At 42.7% G+C, this 12,716-nt stretch overlaps 1 protein-coding gene across 7 annotated transcripts in view; it reads right to left on the bottom strand.

Annotated features, from left to right (window-relative positions):
• Positions 1-7,507: 7,507 nt before the first annotated feature.
• The window catches only part of satb1b (SATB homeobox 1b), a 60,330-nt gene continuing 55,121 nt past the window's right edge, over positions 7,508-12,716 (bottom strand). For all 7 annotated transcript variants that reach the window (XM_070835140.1, XM_070835141.1, XM_070835136.1 and 4 more), the window contains 2 exons: positions 12,140-12,349; positions 7,508-10,229 (listed from right to left, as the gene is read on the bottom strand). In XM_070835140.1, coding sequence (XP_070691241.1) covers positions 9,597-10,229; positions 12,140-12,349 — 843 coding nt within the window. In that variant the 3' untranslated portion in view covers positions 7,508-9,596. The remainder of the gene's footprint in view (positions 10,230-12,139; positions 12,350-12,716) is intronic.

Here is a 12,716-nt window from a genome sequence, read left to right on the forward strand (position 1 = left end):
TTTTAAAGAAACCTGCCAACCTGTTCCAATATTTCAACTTATCTCTGGTATCAGTCGGCTTCGTTCAAGAATTTTCTAGAATTCGTGTCACAGGTCAGAGCATTAAATCTGTCGACCTGTGACCTTAAAGGTCACAAGAAATGATGGCTTTACAAGCACACTACACCCTTTTAGCTTTTTCTCTTTTGTTGAACAAATGCGAAGATCAAAAAACAAGCACAAAAAACTATGTTTACCGAAGGAGACTTTTTAAATTTCGATTGTGTTTATTAGATTACACACTTTGAGTGAAAACAGGAAAACACACACTCATGGTCCTTTTTTTTCTGTCCACACAAAACGGATTTTCCAGATTAACTGGAACAAATGAGTGAACTAATGATACATGAACCCAGGACGGCACAGTACTTTGCCTCAGAGCTACAATCTCACCATTCACCTCTCAGCTGCAGCCACGCTGCTGCTGCTGCTGCTGCTGCTGCGCGCTCATGGACGCAGGCGGAGAAGATAGAATTTTTCCGCTGCCTCATACACGACCTGAACCAACCACGGCTGAACATCAGGTCCTGTCATCACCGTGTATTTATGTCACCAGTGTCACCGTGAAGAGATTTGATCTGACTGACACCTCAGTACTCTTGTGTTGCCACGTCCTCACCGGCCACACGGGGCGCTGCAGCAAAAGCAGAGGCTTTTTTCAACTTAATATGCCCTTCAAGCTGTCACAGTGTCTCGTTATTAGCGATATTCGCTTGATCCAACCAATTATTGAAGTTATATTGACAGAAATAATCAAACCCGAGACAGCTTTTAGGCATAGATCACATGACAATCTATCTGTACACAGTCCCCCAAGATTTATTCTGGCAGTTTTGATGTGTATAAGATTGTTCTCTCTCCACAGGAATTTAAAATCAAGGTCTGGTGGTTAGACCAGCGCTTGTTGCACAACATGAGTGTGTAAAAGTGGACTGTATCTGTACCAGAGAGATGAAAATCTCCGGCTTCATTCTTCTGCTCCTTGTGCTTCACCCCGTTTCCATCCATTCACGCAACAGTGAGCTGAGTCGGAGGTAGATGCTCATTTATGCATTGTAACAGTTAGGAAAAGGTATGGTACCAAAGGATTTAACTTCTTTTTCCCTGAAATCAACCATTAATTAGCTATAAACAATTTCTCCTCACTATCTAATTGGCATCACATTTGTCAAGATACAGTTAAAGAGACTGTTTAATTAATTAAACGTGAAGCAGCACCTTCCCTGAGTGTTTGAGAATACAGATGTAACCCTGGATTTTTTTTCTCCACATACACCAACACCTCCACGGCAAAAAAAAAAATCCAGCACCAGATTTGATAAGATTTGTTCTCTTTATCACTTTAATTAGCACCTCCCTCCTGTCCCCTTTGCAATTGAGGGGTAGGTGGGGGGGTGGGGGGTTCGGGATTTGATGACTTAAAATGCACACAGCTAACGAGTTATTCATACCCTGCACAGCTGTTAAGGCAATTTAACTGCTTCTTCTCCGTTCTCCCTTTTTTTTCTCCTAATGCTTACTTGTCGAGGAGGGGAAGGTGGCACGAGGCCCCCGCAACTGCTCCATTATCTTGGTGGAGAAGCTCTCTGATTCAAAAAACGGCCACAATTTCCATCATTCACCTGTAACAGGAAAGATTTACAACTATTCATATCTCAAACTTGCATCTTTTCCCGGAACTTATGACCATTTTTATGCAACCCTGGCCTGGCCGGAGGCGCTACACAGGCAAGCGAGGTGTCAGAGAAGCCCACACCTGACTGCTTTAAAGCTGTTTCTGTTCAGAGCCATGAGCACATTTCTATGCACGCTGTATACTTGCATGCTCCACCATTGCCCATCTGTCGCTGTGCAATTATGATCAGAGGAGAGAAGTGCCTGAATGAAATATCCGCACCTCAGCTCCCATGCAGATTGCCGACCAGGACGTGTCAACTTCTCCTGGATCAGCATCCCCATGATTGGAAGATCACAACTCACATCTACAAACACTAACACAGATGCGAGCACGCTTTACTTAAATCCACTGAATTAAGTTCAATAAGGTTCAAATATTGCAAAGGTTCTACATGGTTTAAGGACATTTAGGAATATCAGAGACAAAGACTGAATAGGATTCTTCTCCTTCTTGTTTGGGAATTTGATTGGAAAGGCCTCAGTGTGTAAAACTCAGAGGACCGGTTGCTTTTTTGAAAATAGCCTTAAACTGAATATATTATGCACAATTGAGGCTGATAAGTGGTGAGGCACTTTGACGCGCCAACGGCCTGAAAATCTGTGATGCAACTTTCACTGTTGAGTCTGTTTTGGTCAATGCATAAGTGGAACCATTGTGACAAGTGGCGTCTGCTGAGTGGTGTTGTTCATCGATGAGTTATTGCTTTAAAATGAAAGTGGTAAGTCAGGTTTGGAAAAGGAAAATGGGTTCAATTAGTACTTAAAATAACAAGAGGCCACTTCAGCTAAATTCCTAGAAAATGAACAACAGGCCGCAGACTCAATAAATAGAGATGAGTTGATTTCCACTATAATTTTGTCTCTCCCTCTCACTGCAGCCTGCACAAGCGTTTTTGTATAATTCCTTACCATGAGACAAAGGGGCTACAGAACCAACATTTATTAATATTTTAGCTCATTCTGGACTGATCCTGCTTTTACTATCCCCAAACTAACATCGCTGTTACAAATCTTTGCTCAGTAGAATTTATTGGAGCATTTTTTTTTACAGCGCTCTTAGAAAAACCACACTTACAAAAGGCCAATATTGACTAGAAAATCTATTTCTACGGCTCTAAACACACAGCCGAGTGAATGGACTGGAGGCTTTGGCATAAACTTTGAAGATAACGGAATTCTTTGGAAGCTGAGTAGATCCATCTGTCCGTTTCACAACATTATGCTTGAGATGCTTGCACTGTAAACAGAGGTGGAAGGTCTGAGCGCTGTGGAGCCACGGCTCAGTTGTTGTGTCTGCCTCCAAACTTCAAACAAAAGCTGTCATGTCTGAGACGGAATGAAAGGGCAGCCAGCGGAGTCGGGCCCAAACATAAATACAAGACCTGGAAACTAATACGCGACAGCTGAGGCTGCTTAAAACCGGCTGAGGGCCCTTCCTTTGCAGCTGATATCCGCAAACCTTTTGGCGAGATGAGGCCAAAGTTGTCACCTGACTGAGTGTGTCGGGCATCGTACTGAAAATTAGAACGTGTTAATAATCAGAATAAGACGAGGGCGTGTGCCACTTTTCCCACAAATCCGCATACATATTCATGTGAGAGGGATGTTGCTGAATTAATGAGTGATCAGAAGGACGGTTTCAATCCCCCCTGAGTTGGTTCATGTTTAATCTTGTCTCCTCAAAACCAGAAGGCAAAGAGCAAGAGAGGAGGGTAGAAAGCTACTCGCTGATTAATGTTATTAATTTCAACACCTCTAACCTTCTGTTTCTGCTCCTCCTCGTTTGGAGGTTGAGAAACCGTGTTTTTTTTGTTTTTTTTTCTGAAAATGTTTGGCTTTTACCAAGCAGCTCGGTAGACGAGAGAGAGAGAGAGAGAGAGAGAGAGAGACGGAGACGGAGAGTGAGAGGGAGCGAGAGAAGTTTCCGATTAACGTTGGGGTGATTCCGTGGAGATTGCTATCCTTAGAATAACTTTATTAGTCTTTCTGCTGCATTTCCTGTTTGATTTACTGCGCAGTCCCAAGGGCTCATGGGAAGGCACTGAGGACTCTCCTGCACGAGCCAGACCTGCCGATGTTGTGCCGCAGCAACCTGAGTGTAACGTCCCCATTAATCTGGAACCAAACGTAGCAGAAACACAACGACGGTGCCACTCAGTAATTCTCTTTCAGGCCTTTAAATGCAGCATGTGCACTCACTGGTGTGTCAGCGTCTGTGTTCGCCGAGAGATCAGAACCACTTGTGGTCCTGCATAGGATTATGGGTATCACATTACTTTCAATACACATTATTGAAAACACAGTGTTTCGGCTCCTAGACCTTCATCGGGTAGAGCAGAGGAACAAAGATCATTCCGGGCAGATATAGCCAACACCTCCTCAGGTGATGCCAATCAGGAATCATGAGCTGTCCGGCAATCAGTCCCACAGGGTGTGTGCGATTAGCCAAGTAGAGGGTACTTCAGCCATGAAGGCAGGACACACCGCAAACAACTGCATACCGCAAGTGCAACCGTTCATATACAAACATTGATTTCTAGAGTAAAATCAATATACGGTCTCTCAGTGTAAACTAATGGCAGATCCAGATACCCCATTACCCCATATACATCAGAATAGGAAGTGGTTTAGTGCGATACAAAAACAGTTAAATACAATCAGAAAAACAGGATTGTAAAAACAGCTCACAGTTCCTATTTCCTTATATTACATATGATATATATATAATTCTGTTTTCCTTATAGTCATCAGCCTTAAACCCGCTGATAAGTCAGGTTAAACAATGTTTTAGTGGTTTTAGGGAACGTACTGTGGAACACACCTTTGTAGCATCCATGTTTCCACACAACAAGTGACTTCCCAACTCAGGAAAAGGAGCCTTCCAAGGAACACGTGAATGCATCACAAGACTAAATTTAGGCAGAGAACAGAGCTAAATAATTTGCTCAACTTCCGATCCCTCCCCATTTTATTCTGGTGAGTCCTGCGATGCAAATGAACAGGAGAGAGTTCAGCGCGGAGGACTGAAAACGACGACTGTGAAAACTGAGTCATTCCTTTTCTCCTGGTCCGAACTGTGGCATCGATGTTACAGCCGCTAGATGGCACTGAAGTAAGGAATTGTCAAATTTCATACACTTTCGCATTTCACTACTAAGAATCAGTATGACGTCCACTAACAATTAAAACAATGACTGTTTTATTTTTCTATTTTTACACATTTTCACTGAAAAATAAACTCGAGCGGGTCGGTTTCAGCTGATTTTTGCACAGATTTTATATCTCATTACCTCCCAGAGTTCACTGGAGGTCACTGATGATCCACCTGTAACAGCTCAGGAAAGACCTCTGGGGGTGCAAGAAAGATCATTATCATCATTATCATTATCATTTGGTTAATAATCAGAACAAGAAATGAATTTTCCAGCTTTTTGAACAAACAGAAACAAAAACCCCTGCATACACAGGCAGAAAAAAAAGGAATAGAATTATATTTCTGTTACTGATCACCTATCATCAGTCCATGTGTCCTCATTTGGGGTTTTTGGAAAGTCTGTGCTCTTCGTCACACTTTGGGACAAAGTGTCTGACCTGTTCCTCCTCAGCTACCAGAAGCAGAATCGTACATCCTGGTCGTTCTGTAGCATTTTCGAACTAATTGTTGAATGCCGTGTGTTAGGCTGATGAGTACTGACGCTGGCTCAAGTGTCACATGTGACGGATTACACAGCAGAATAATGTGAGAGGCCGAGCCAAGTTGCGAGCCGTTCCTGCTTTACCCGACAGCGAGACACTTGACAGTCTGGCAGAGCTACAAGTTTCAGACCACCTTTCTCAGAGTTGTTAAGTGATGTTCGACGCAGGCTGGGAAACACACACACACACACACACACACACACACAAACAAACACACACACAGAAAATATGATGCTCACTTGAAATCTGCATTTATAAAGCCCGAACTCCTGTTTCTCCAGAATTCCTTCAAGTCGTCTGTGAAGTGTTAATGTGCACTGTTGATTGGCATGTTCACGAGCACTCTGGGGGTTTGAGTTCAGTGGAGCGTGTACACATTCTTTAAATGTGTCCATCCTGCAGATGTGCATCCTAGCAATACAAAGTGCACATTATCAGAATAACGTGCACCTATTTAAGTGTTAAGTATTTCATTCGAGTATTTCATCAGTGCTGTTTTCTTTGAAATATTCACTTTACAGTACTTATTTTGTACTTGAGTATTTCCATTTCACGTGACTTCACATTTATTTGGCAACTTTAGTTACTAGTTACTGGTCAAGATTAAAAAAAACAAACCATATGTTTATGTATTTTACTACATAAAATAGTTCAAATTAGCTTCATCGTGTGTGTTTTCATTTTTATTGGGGCAATACATCACGACAAAAAGACACTGAACAATTGGATGAATTATTTAAGTGACTTTTGCCGCTTGAGGAGAAATATTTTTGCACAGCAGTGTCAGTGAATACAGCCTCCAACTCACTTTGACATATGAGGCAAAGCTCTCACTGTATCAGAATTACCTATAATTATCTTTTATTACTGTTTTGACCTCAAGTATTATTTCACTTTAAATGTGACTTACAGCAGTAAGCTGTTATGTCTGCTTACAGTGGGGTGCCTCCTCCGACAGTAAATATGTTCAAAATACATACTTGTGAATGTCTCTGGGTTAAAATGAAGCTTTATTTGGTGCATTTGGTGGTTTGACCTCAGTAACTCCACCCAGGCCTCAGTGAGCCACGCGTGTCGACGCGGGCCTTCATGTGGAAACTGTTTATTTGCTCTGTCGCCGAGAATCTCCACAAATATCACAGGAAGACACTGGATCTGCTCGGGCCTTTTTTCTCCAGAAGTGGCGTACCGCATCATCTGTGAACGCTTTCTGGAAAAAACTTGTCTGGTTGTAGCCTGCTAATTTTTTAAAATAAGCAACAGCATGAGAGGCCCCGGGTAACAGAGTCAGTGATTCATCAGTCACCATTCTTGTCGTAATTATGATTTCTATTTTGACATCTGGGGAAAGTCTTTGAAGTGTGTTTGATGCTGTGGAGAGCCAGCAAACAGCCTCGTGGAGACGGAGTTTAAACACCGTTCTGCCAGTCTTCTCAGAGCAATAACCCACGATACCCACCCGTGATGAAACTCCAGCATTTAGCTCTCTGGTTAGGAAACACGGGTTGTGACGCTTCTTAGCTTGTGAGCCACTAAAACCAAGCCGTCCCTGCTGAAGACCCCTTACAGCTGCGTGCGAGTTTTTATACCGTTTTCCAACCTTGATTATTACTTAATTATTGCATTAAAAACTTCTCTTTTTCACCCCCATAAATCATCTCACAAATATTCTTGTGACCGCCTCCAAGATCAACAACCACTGTTATAGAGGAGTATTAGCCATCTGTGTGGAAAAACCTTTTGTAAGGCTGAGGCAAACATGGCTGATCCTTAAGAAAACAGTGATAATGAGGAGGAGTATTATGCTGGAGTTCCTGTTGTTTGTTGGGGCCTTCACCTCTGTTTGTCAGCGACTAAGTCGCTTGTAATGTCAAAATCAGGAAATAATGAAGCTTAATGGTGCCTCTTTACTTCGTCATGTGTGGGTTTTTTATTTTACTTTTACCTCTTGACATGTGACGGTGCACCTTCTGACTTCCACCTCTGACCAAATGATGACAACCCCCCCCCCCCTCCCTCCCCCATCCAGAGAGGATCTGACACTTCTGCACCAACTGTTTTATACGATTTTCTCTTCCTCTGAACACACACAATGTTACACTCTGGCTTTTTTATTCATGAAAAAAAAAAAGAGCAGAACATCAAGGGGACGCCGGCCAAGACTGGCTGGCACATATCGCAGCGTGTCAACAGGTGAGGGTAGTCTCCTAAAGGTGCACACACCTGGCCTCACCTGGGGTTCACAGCGAGGTCAGGACAGCTCTGCCGTTTTGTATCTTAACTCCCTGCAGAGGGTTTAGCTATTACAGGTGTTGACACCTAACATTTATTTATTTCAGATTTCACAGGTGCTTCAGATACACTCAGCAGTAGAAGAGCCCAGGTACAGTGGGTTTGAGAGGAAGAGGCACGACAGAACGTTGATTTCAATTTCTTACGGTGAGCTCTTGCACAAACTTCAAATATATTTACAATAATAAACAATGATTCATAAGATGTGATATTTACAGTTATTACAAATAATGTGTTCAGTGACTGCAGCTGAATGAGTCAGTAACTGGGAGCTGATATCTCTTAGCAGTGGATTTAAAAACAATTCACATCGTTTCATCTCTCGTTTGCAGAGGAGAAAAATCCCACTCTGGTGTCAAAAGAGTCTGGTCAAGTTAATGCCAAGAAATCTGTGGTACAATACAAACAGTTTAATTGTGTAATTAACAATCAATAACCACTTCTAGTTAGAACATTTCTGCAGAAAGGAACGGAGAAACACTTATAAAACAGTCAGTCGTAACAAAATAACTGGTGTTCTCATTGAAATAAACTCATAAAAAAGAAACACTTTTATACAGAATATTTATACAGGAATAGCTTTTTGAGTTGGATTGTTAACCAAAGGAAGACACGTCGCAGACATCGATTTTCACACAGATTGCATATGTTTTTCTTTCTAAGGTGTTCTATAGGTTAGTCATTTTACCTAAGCTTATTTGCATGATAGTAAAAATTGCATACAACATTAATTGTGAAGCTTGTAGCATGAGTTGGTTGACATACAGCACTTTTTATAGGCAACCTTTAAAGCACATTTCTCCATTTAAAACGTTTAAGACACTTTTTGTTTTTACTGCCCATCGAAATTACATTTATAAATAGAAAAAAGATTGGTGGAATTTTTAAAAAAAGCTCTACGCAACATAAACTTTTAAAAAAAGTAATTACATCAGAAACACTGCATGAACTGCAAATAAATAATGTCGGACAACATAAACATGGTGTAATTCACATTTCTAACTGTGTGGCAATTCAGAAAGTTACAGTGACAAAGGTTTTGCAAAATAATCTAACATCGGCAGTGCCGTATAGTACAAGGCATTTGTTGGCATAGTTTCTTTAAGACTGTATTTTTTTACAGTTACAATATAATGTCTATATATATATATTTATATTTCCTCCCTAACAAATAATATGTAAAGACTGAGCTATTCTCGGAGATTCACCTGGGCTGGGTGATCGCGTTCCAGAGTGTGGAGTGATCCATAATCACATTATGCGCTTTTTAAAAGAATAACTAATCTGCCAGCAGGCTCCAGACTCGATACCTCATAATTAAGGCCTTGTCAACCACTTGGTCCTTGATTTCATTTGCTATTTTTTAAAAAAATCCAGTTAAACATCACATACGTAAACACCTATCAAAGTCCTAGCAAACTCCAGGGGGGACTTTTTTTTCTTTTTAAATAGAATCAGTAGCTCAAAAAGATAAAGTAAGTCAGTGTAAAACAACAGACATAGAGTGCAGTCAGCAAATATCCACGGCAACATACTTAGAATAATTTTTTGTGCAGATTATTTAAATGATGCATCAGTCTTTACAGTGAATAATACAAGTTTTACAAAATCCAAAAAGTAGTACTTGAGTCTGAAATGGGCTCTCCAGTGTGTGAACACTCACTTCACATAGCCTGTCAGTCTGCATCTGATATATAGAAACACTCCTCATACAGTCCAGGCGCTGCACTGATAAAAACACTTCTCTTCTTTATTTGCGGTGTGGTGGTTCTGTGTCGGCCGGAGCGTTCCATTTAGCACAGTCCTCAGTCTGTGTGTGTGCACGAGAAAACTCTCAGTACGTGTTCAGAGGGGGGCGGGCGGGCGGGGGGGGGGGTGGGTGGTTGGGCGTCCTACTCCTTGGCCTCGTGTTCTAACTCTGACTGGGCCTCGGCGCCTCGGGCCAGCTGCTCTTCAATCTTGATGGAGAAGATGGTGCTGTTGGTCTGCGTGCTCTCGTCCAGCTCCTTCAGCAGCTCTCCGCTCTCCCTGAAGTCCGTCAGCTCCTCCTCGAAGGCCGAGCTGCTGCTGCTGCTGGTGTTGGTGTTGGTGGTGGCGGTGCTGTTGTTGTTGTTGTTGTTGTTGTTGTTATTGGGCTCCTTCAGAGCCTTGGCTGGGTGATTGACGTAGAAACGCTGGTTCTGGAAGAACTTGATGATGGTGAGCTTGGGCAGGTCCAGCTGGGCCGACAGGGTGTGGATGGCCTCCTCGTCGGGATACAGGCCCACGTCCTGGATGAAGCTCTGCAGGATGCCCAGAGCCTCCAGGGAGATCTTCCCTCCGCCGGTGCGGGACTTGACGCTCCCTCCGCGGCTGCCCTCGTCTTCTGTCTCGGCTGGAGAAGCGGTGGAGGGCTGGCGGGGCGGCAGCCGGGGGCCGGGGTTGAGCTGCAATTGCTGCAAGGGCTGCTGGGACAAAATGGGTTGGGAGGGGTGCTGGAGGGACAGGGAGGACTGGTGCTGCTGCTGTGACTGGGGCGGCTGAGCCTGCAGTGGGAAAAACGGGGGAAGAGAAAGGAGACGGGGATGTTATCAGTGAACACTTATCGGCGCCTTAATAAGGCCTTTCATTAAAATCAATTGAGTTGTGAGGAAAAATGGGCCCGCTGTGGATAGAACAGGCACTTGGCTGAAGGAATTTTCCATGTAATATCTTATTGAATGTAATCAGTTCTGCAGATACGATTTTTTTCCTTTTTTTGGTAGTGGGAGATTGTGTCTCTCATTGTGGGGGTAGAGGCAATGGCAACACACACACACACACACACACACACACGCACTCAAAAGACACAATCAGCCTTACACACAGTGGGAAACTGCCCTCTCTATTATAGCCTGTGCTGCTTATCAGGCTCTATTGCCAGGCAGTGATAAACAAGCTCCCTGTGCACAATCCACGTAGCGATGGTCTGGCTGATTTGCTGCAGTGTGAGAATGCTATCGATGGCTTTCACTCTGCCGTCAGAATCCCGTTAGTGTAAACACATGACACATTACTCGTAAAATGTCTCATTGTGTGGTTGGAGAGGGAGTGAGTGGGCAACTCGTGGTCCCTATTGACCCCGCAAAATGGGTGCTCTTTTATTTTCATTTCTGAGTCAGACACTGTAGAATAGGTGTTTCATAATGAAGTTTGCAAAACAGCACTTTGCAAGGATTCTGTTTGCCAGCTGCACAAACGCACCCAAAGATGTGATTTTACTGTACCAATATACTGAGCTATGATAGTTGTTGTTGAGCAAATGTGAGCTAATTTGGCTAATGTATCATGTTAGTGAGGGACCGGCACAAAATGTTTAAGCACTAGTCTCTTATCGACAGTGTGAAACTGCACCATTAAATCAGAAATAATCCTATTTCATCAATCTACAACCATTTCTGTTTGCATGCTAAGTATGCACAAAACTCCCTCAGTCCATATCTGCTGCTGAAACTCATTTGTAAAAGAAATCCTATTACCTTATTTATATCCAGTAAATAACAGCCTTTGTGAAACACTGGCCATGTCTCCAAGTAACCAAATAACTAATCAACCACTCAGCTGTGGCTCAGACTTTAACAGAAGTATTACTGTACTTCATTAAGATATTTCGACCGTTAACCGAGCCTGTGCATTATTTTCTATTCATCCGCCAGATGTCTTTTATAAAGCAGCTCTTAAATAAGTTCAAGCTAATGATATCTTTGAAAAAGGCTTTCACTGAAGAGTGGGAACTTTTAAGTGTTGCTGTGTTTGTAATTATAACAACAGTTCATAAAAGCTGCAGAGTGTTGTTTATTACAAATGTGTGGAAAATGACTGATGGTTGAATGAATGAATTAATGTTTCGTACTTCTTTTGTTTATGGCCTAGCTTCATAACTCCACAAAAAGTAGGAAAAAAGTAGGAAAATCTGCAAATGCGGTAAGCACAGTTTATTAGTTCAGGTTTAGGATCCCACTAGACAGAGAACGAAGCAAATCCTCAAGTTTGAGAAGCTGGAACGAACGAATGTTCGGCGTTTTGTTTGAAAAATGACTTTAGTGATTAATTGGTTGTCAACATAGTTGCCCTTTTACTGTCTATAGATCAACATATCGAGTTTGCGGCTCATTTTTATTTACATTTTCTTTGAATGTGGTATTTAGATATGACCACACATATATGTATATATACATAACATAAACTAATACTATTATAAACATGTAAACTACTAAACTATTAGTGAGCCATTAGAAACTGAAATGAAATCCCACACACACACACACACACACACACACACTATGCTGTGAGTGTGCCTCCATCATAAAAACATTTAGTGTTCAAACTGATGTTCCACACAGGCGTGATGCCTGAGCTGCTGTGGCTCAGTGCCTTGCCTAGAGGGGCCCCGTCGGGGCACGGGCATCATGCTCACCTGTAGCTGGTCGTTGGAGATGTGCATCAGGTGCGACGGGCGCTCGTTGTGGTGCTGCTGCTGCCCGGCGCTGCTCTCCTGCTCGTAGATGGCGTCACGTTCGACCTGGGCGAGGCTCAGGAAGCGGCGGATCATGGAGAGGTTCTCCCAGAGCGTCCGGTTCTCTGGAGAAGGATCCTCCTTCCAACGCAGCAGCTCACAGAGCCAGCCCTGAGGGAAGGATGGAGGAGAGGGAGAGGGTCAGTGACACGTGACCTTTACACTCTGATGTGAGCGCAGGTTAAAAATGACTTTCATTTTGGACTCACAGGCGTTAAAAACTAATTTACACCCCAAGAGGATGGAAACCAGTTCACACAGTCAAGCAGTTTTATTGTGCTAAACCAGATTATTAATTTCAAATGATTTAAGTAATTAAAATGAATGAAAACTGTTGTGCTAAAACTCTCTTCAGCACTAAAATAAATCAAAATAAAAAAGGTAAAAAGAAATGCACACAGGAGCCCTCATTGTTTCGCGACAGCTGCACCTGCAGTTAGCTTTTCTGTCACAGACGAAGATGAAGATGTGAATTAGC

The sequence above is a fragment of the Pempheris klunzingeri genome, chromosome 8, assembly GCF_042242105.1.
Source record: "Pempheris klunzingeri isolate RE-2024b chromosome 8, fPemKlu1.hap1, whole genome shotgun sequence".
Classification (NCBI taxonomy): domain Eukaryota; kingdom Metazoa; phylum Chordata; class Actinopteri; order Acropomatiformes; family Pempheridae; genus Pempheris; species Pempheris klunzingeri.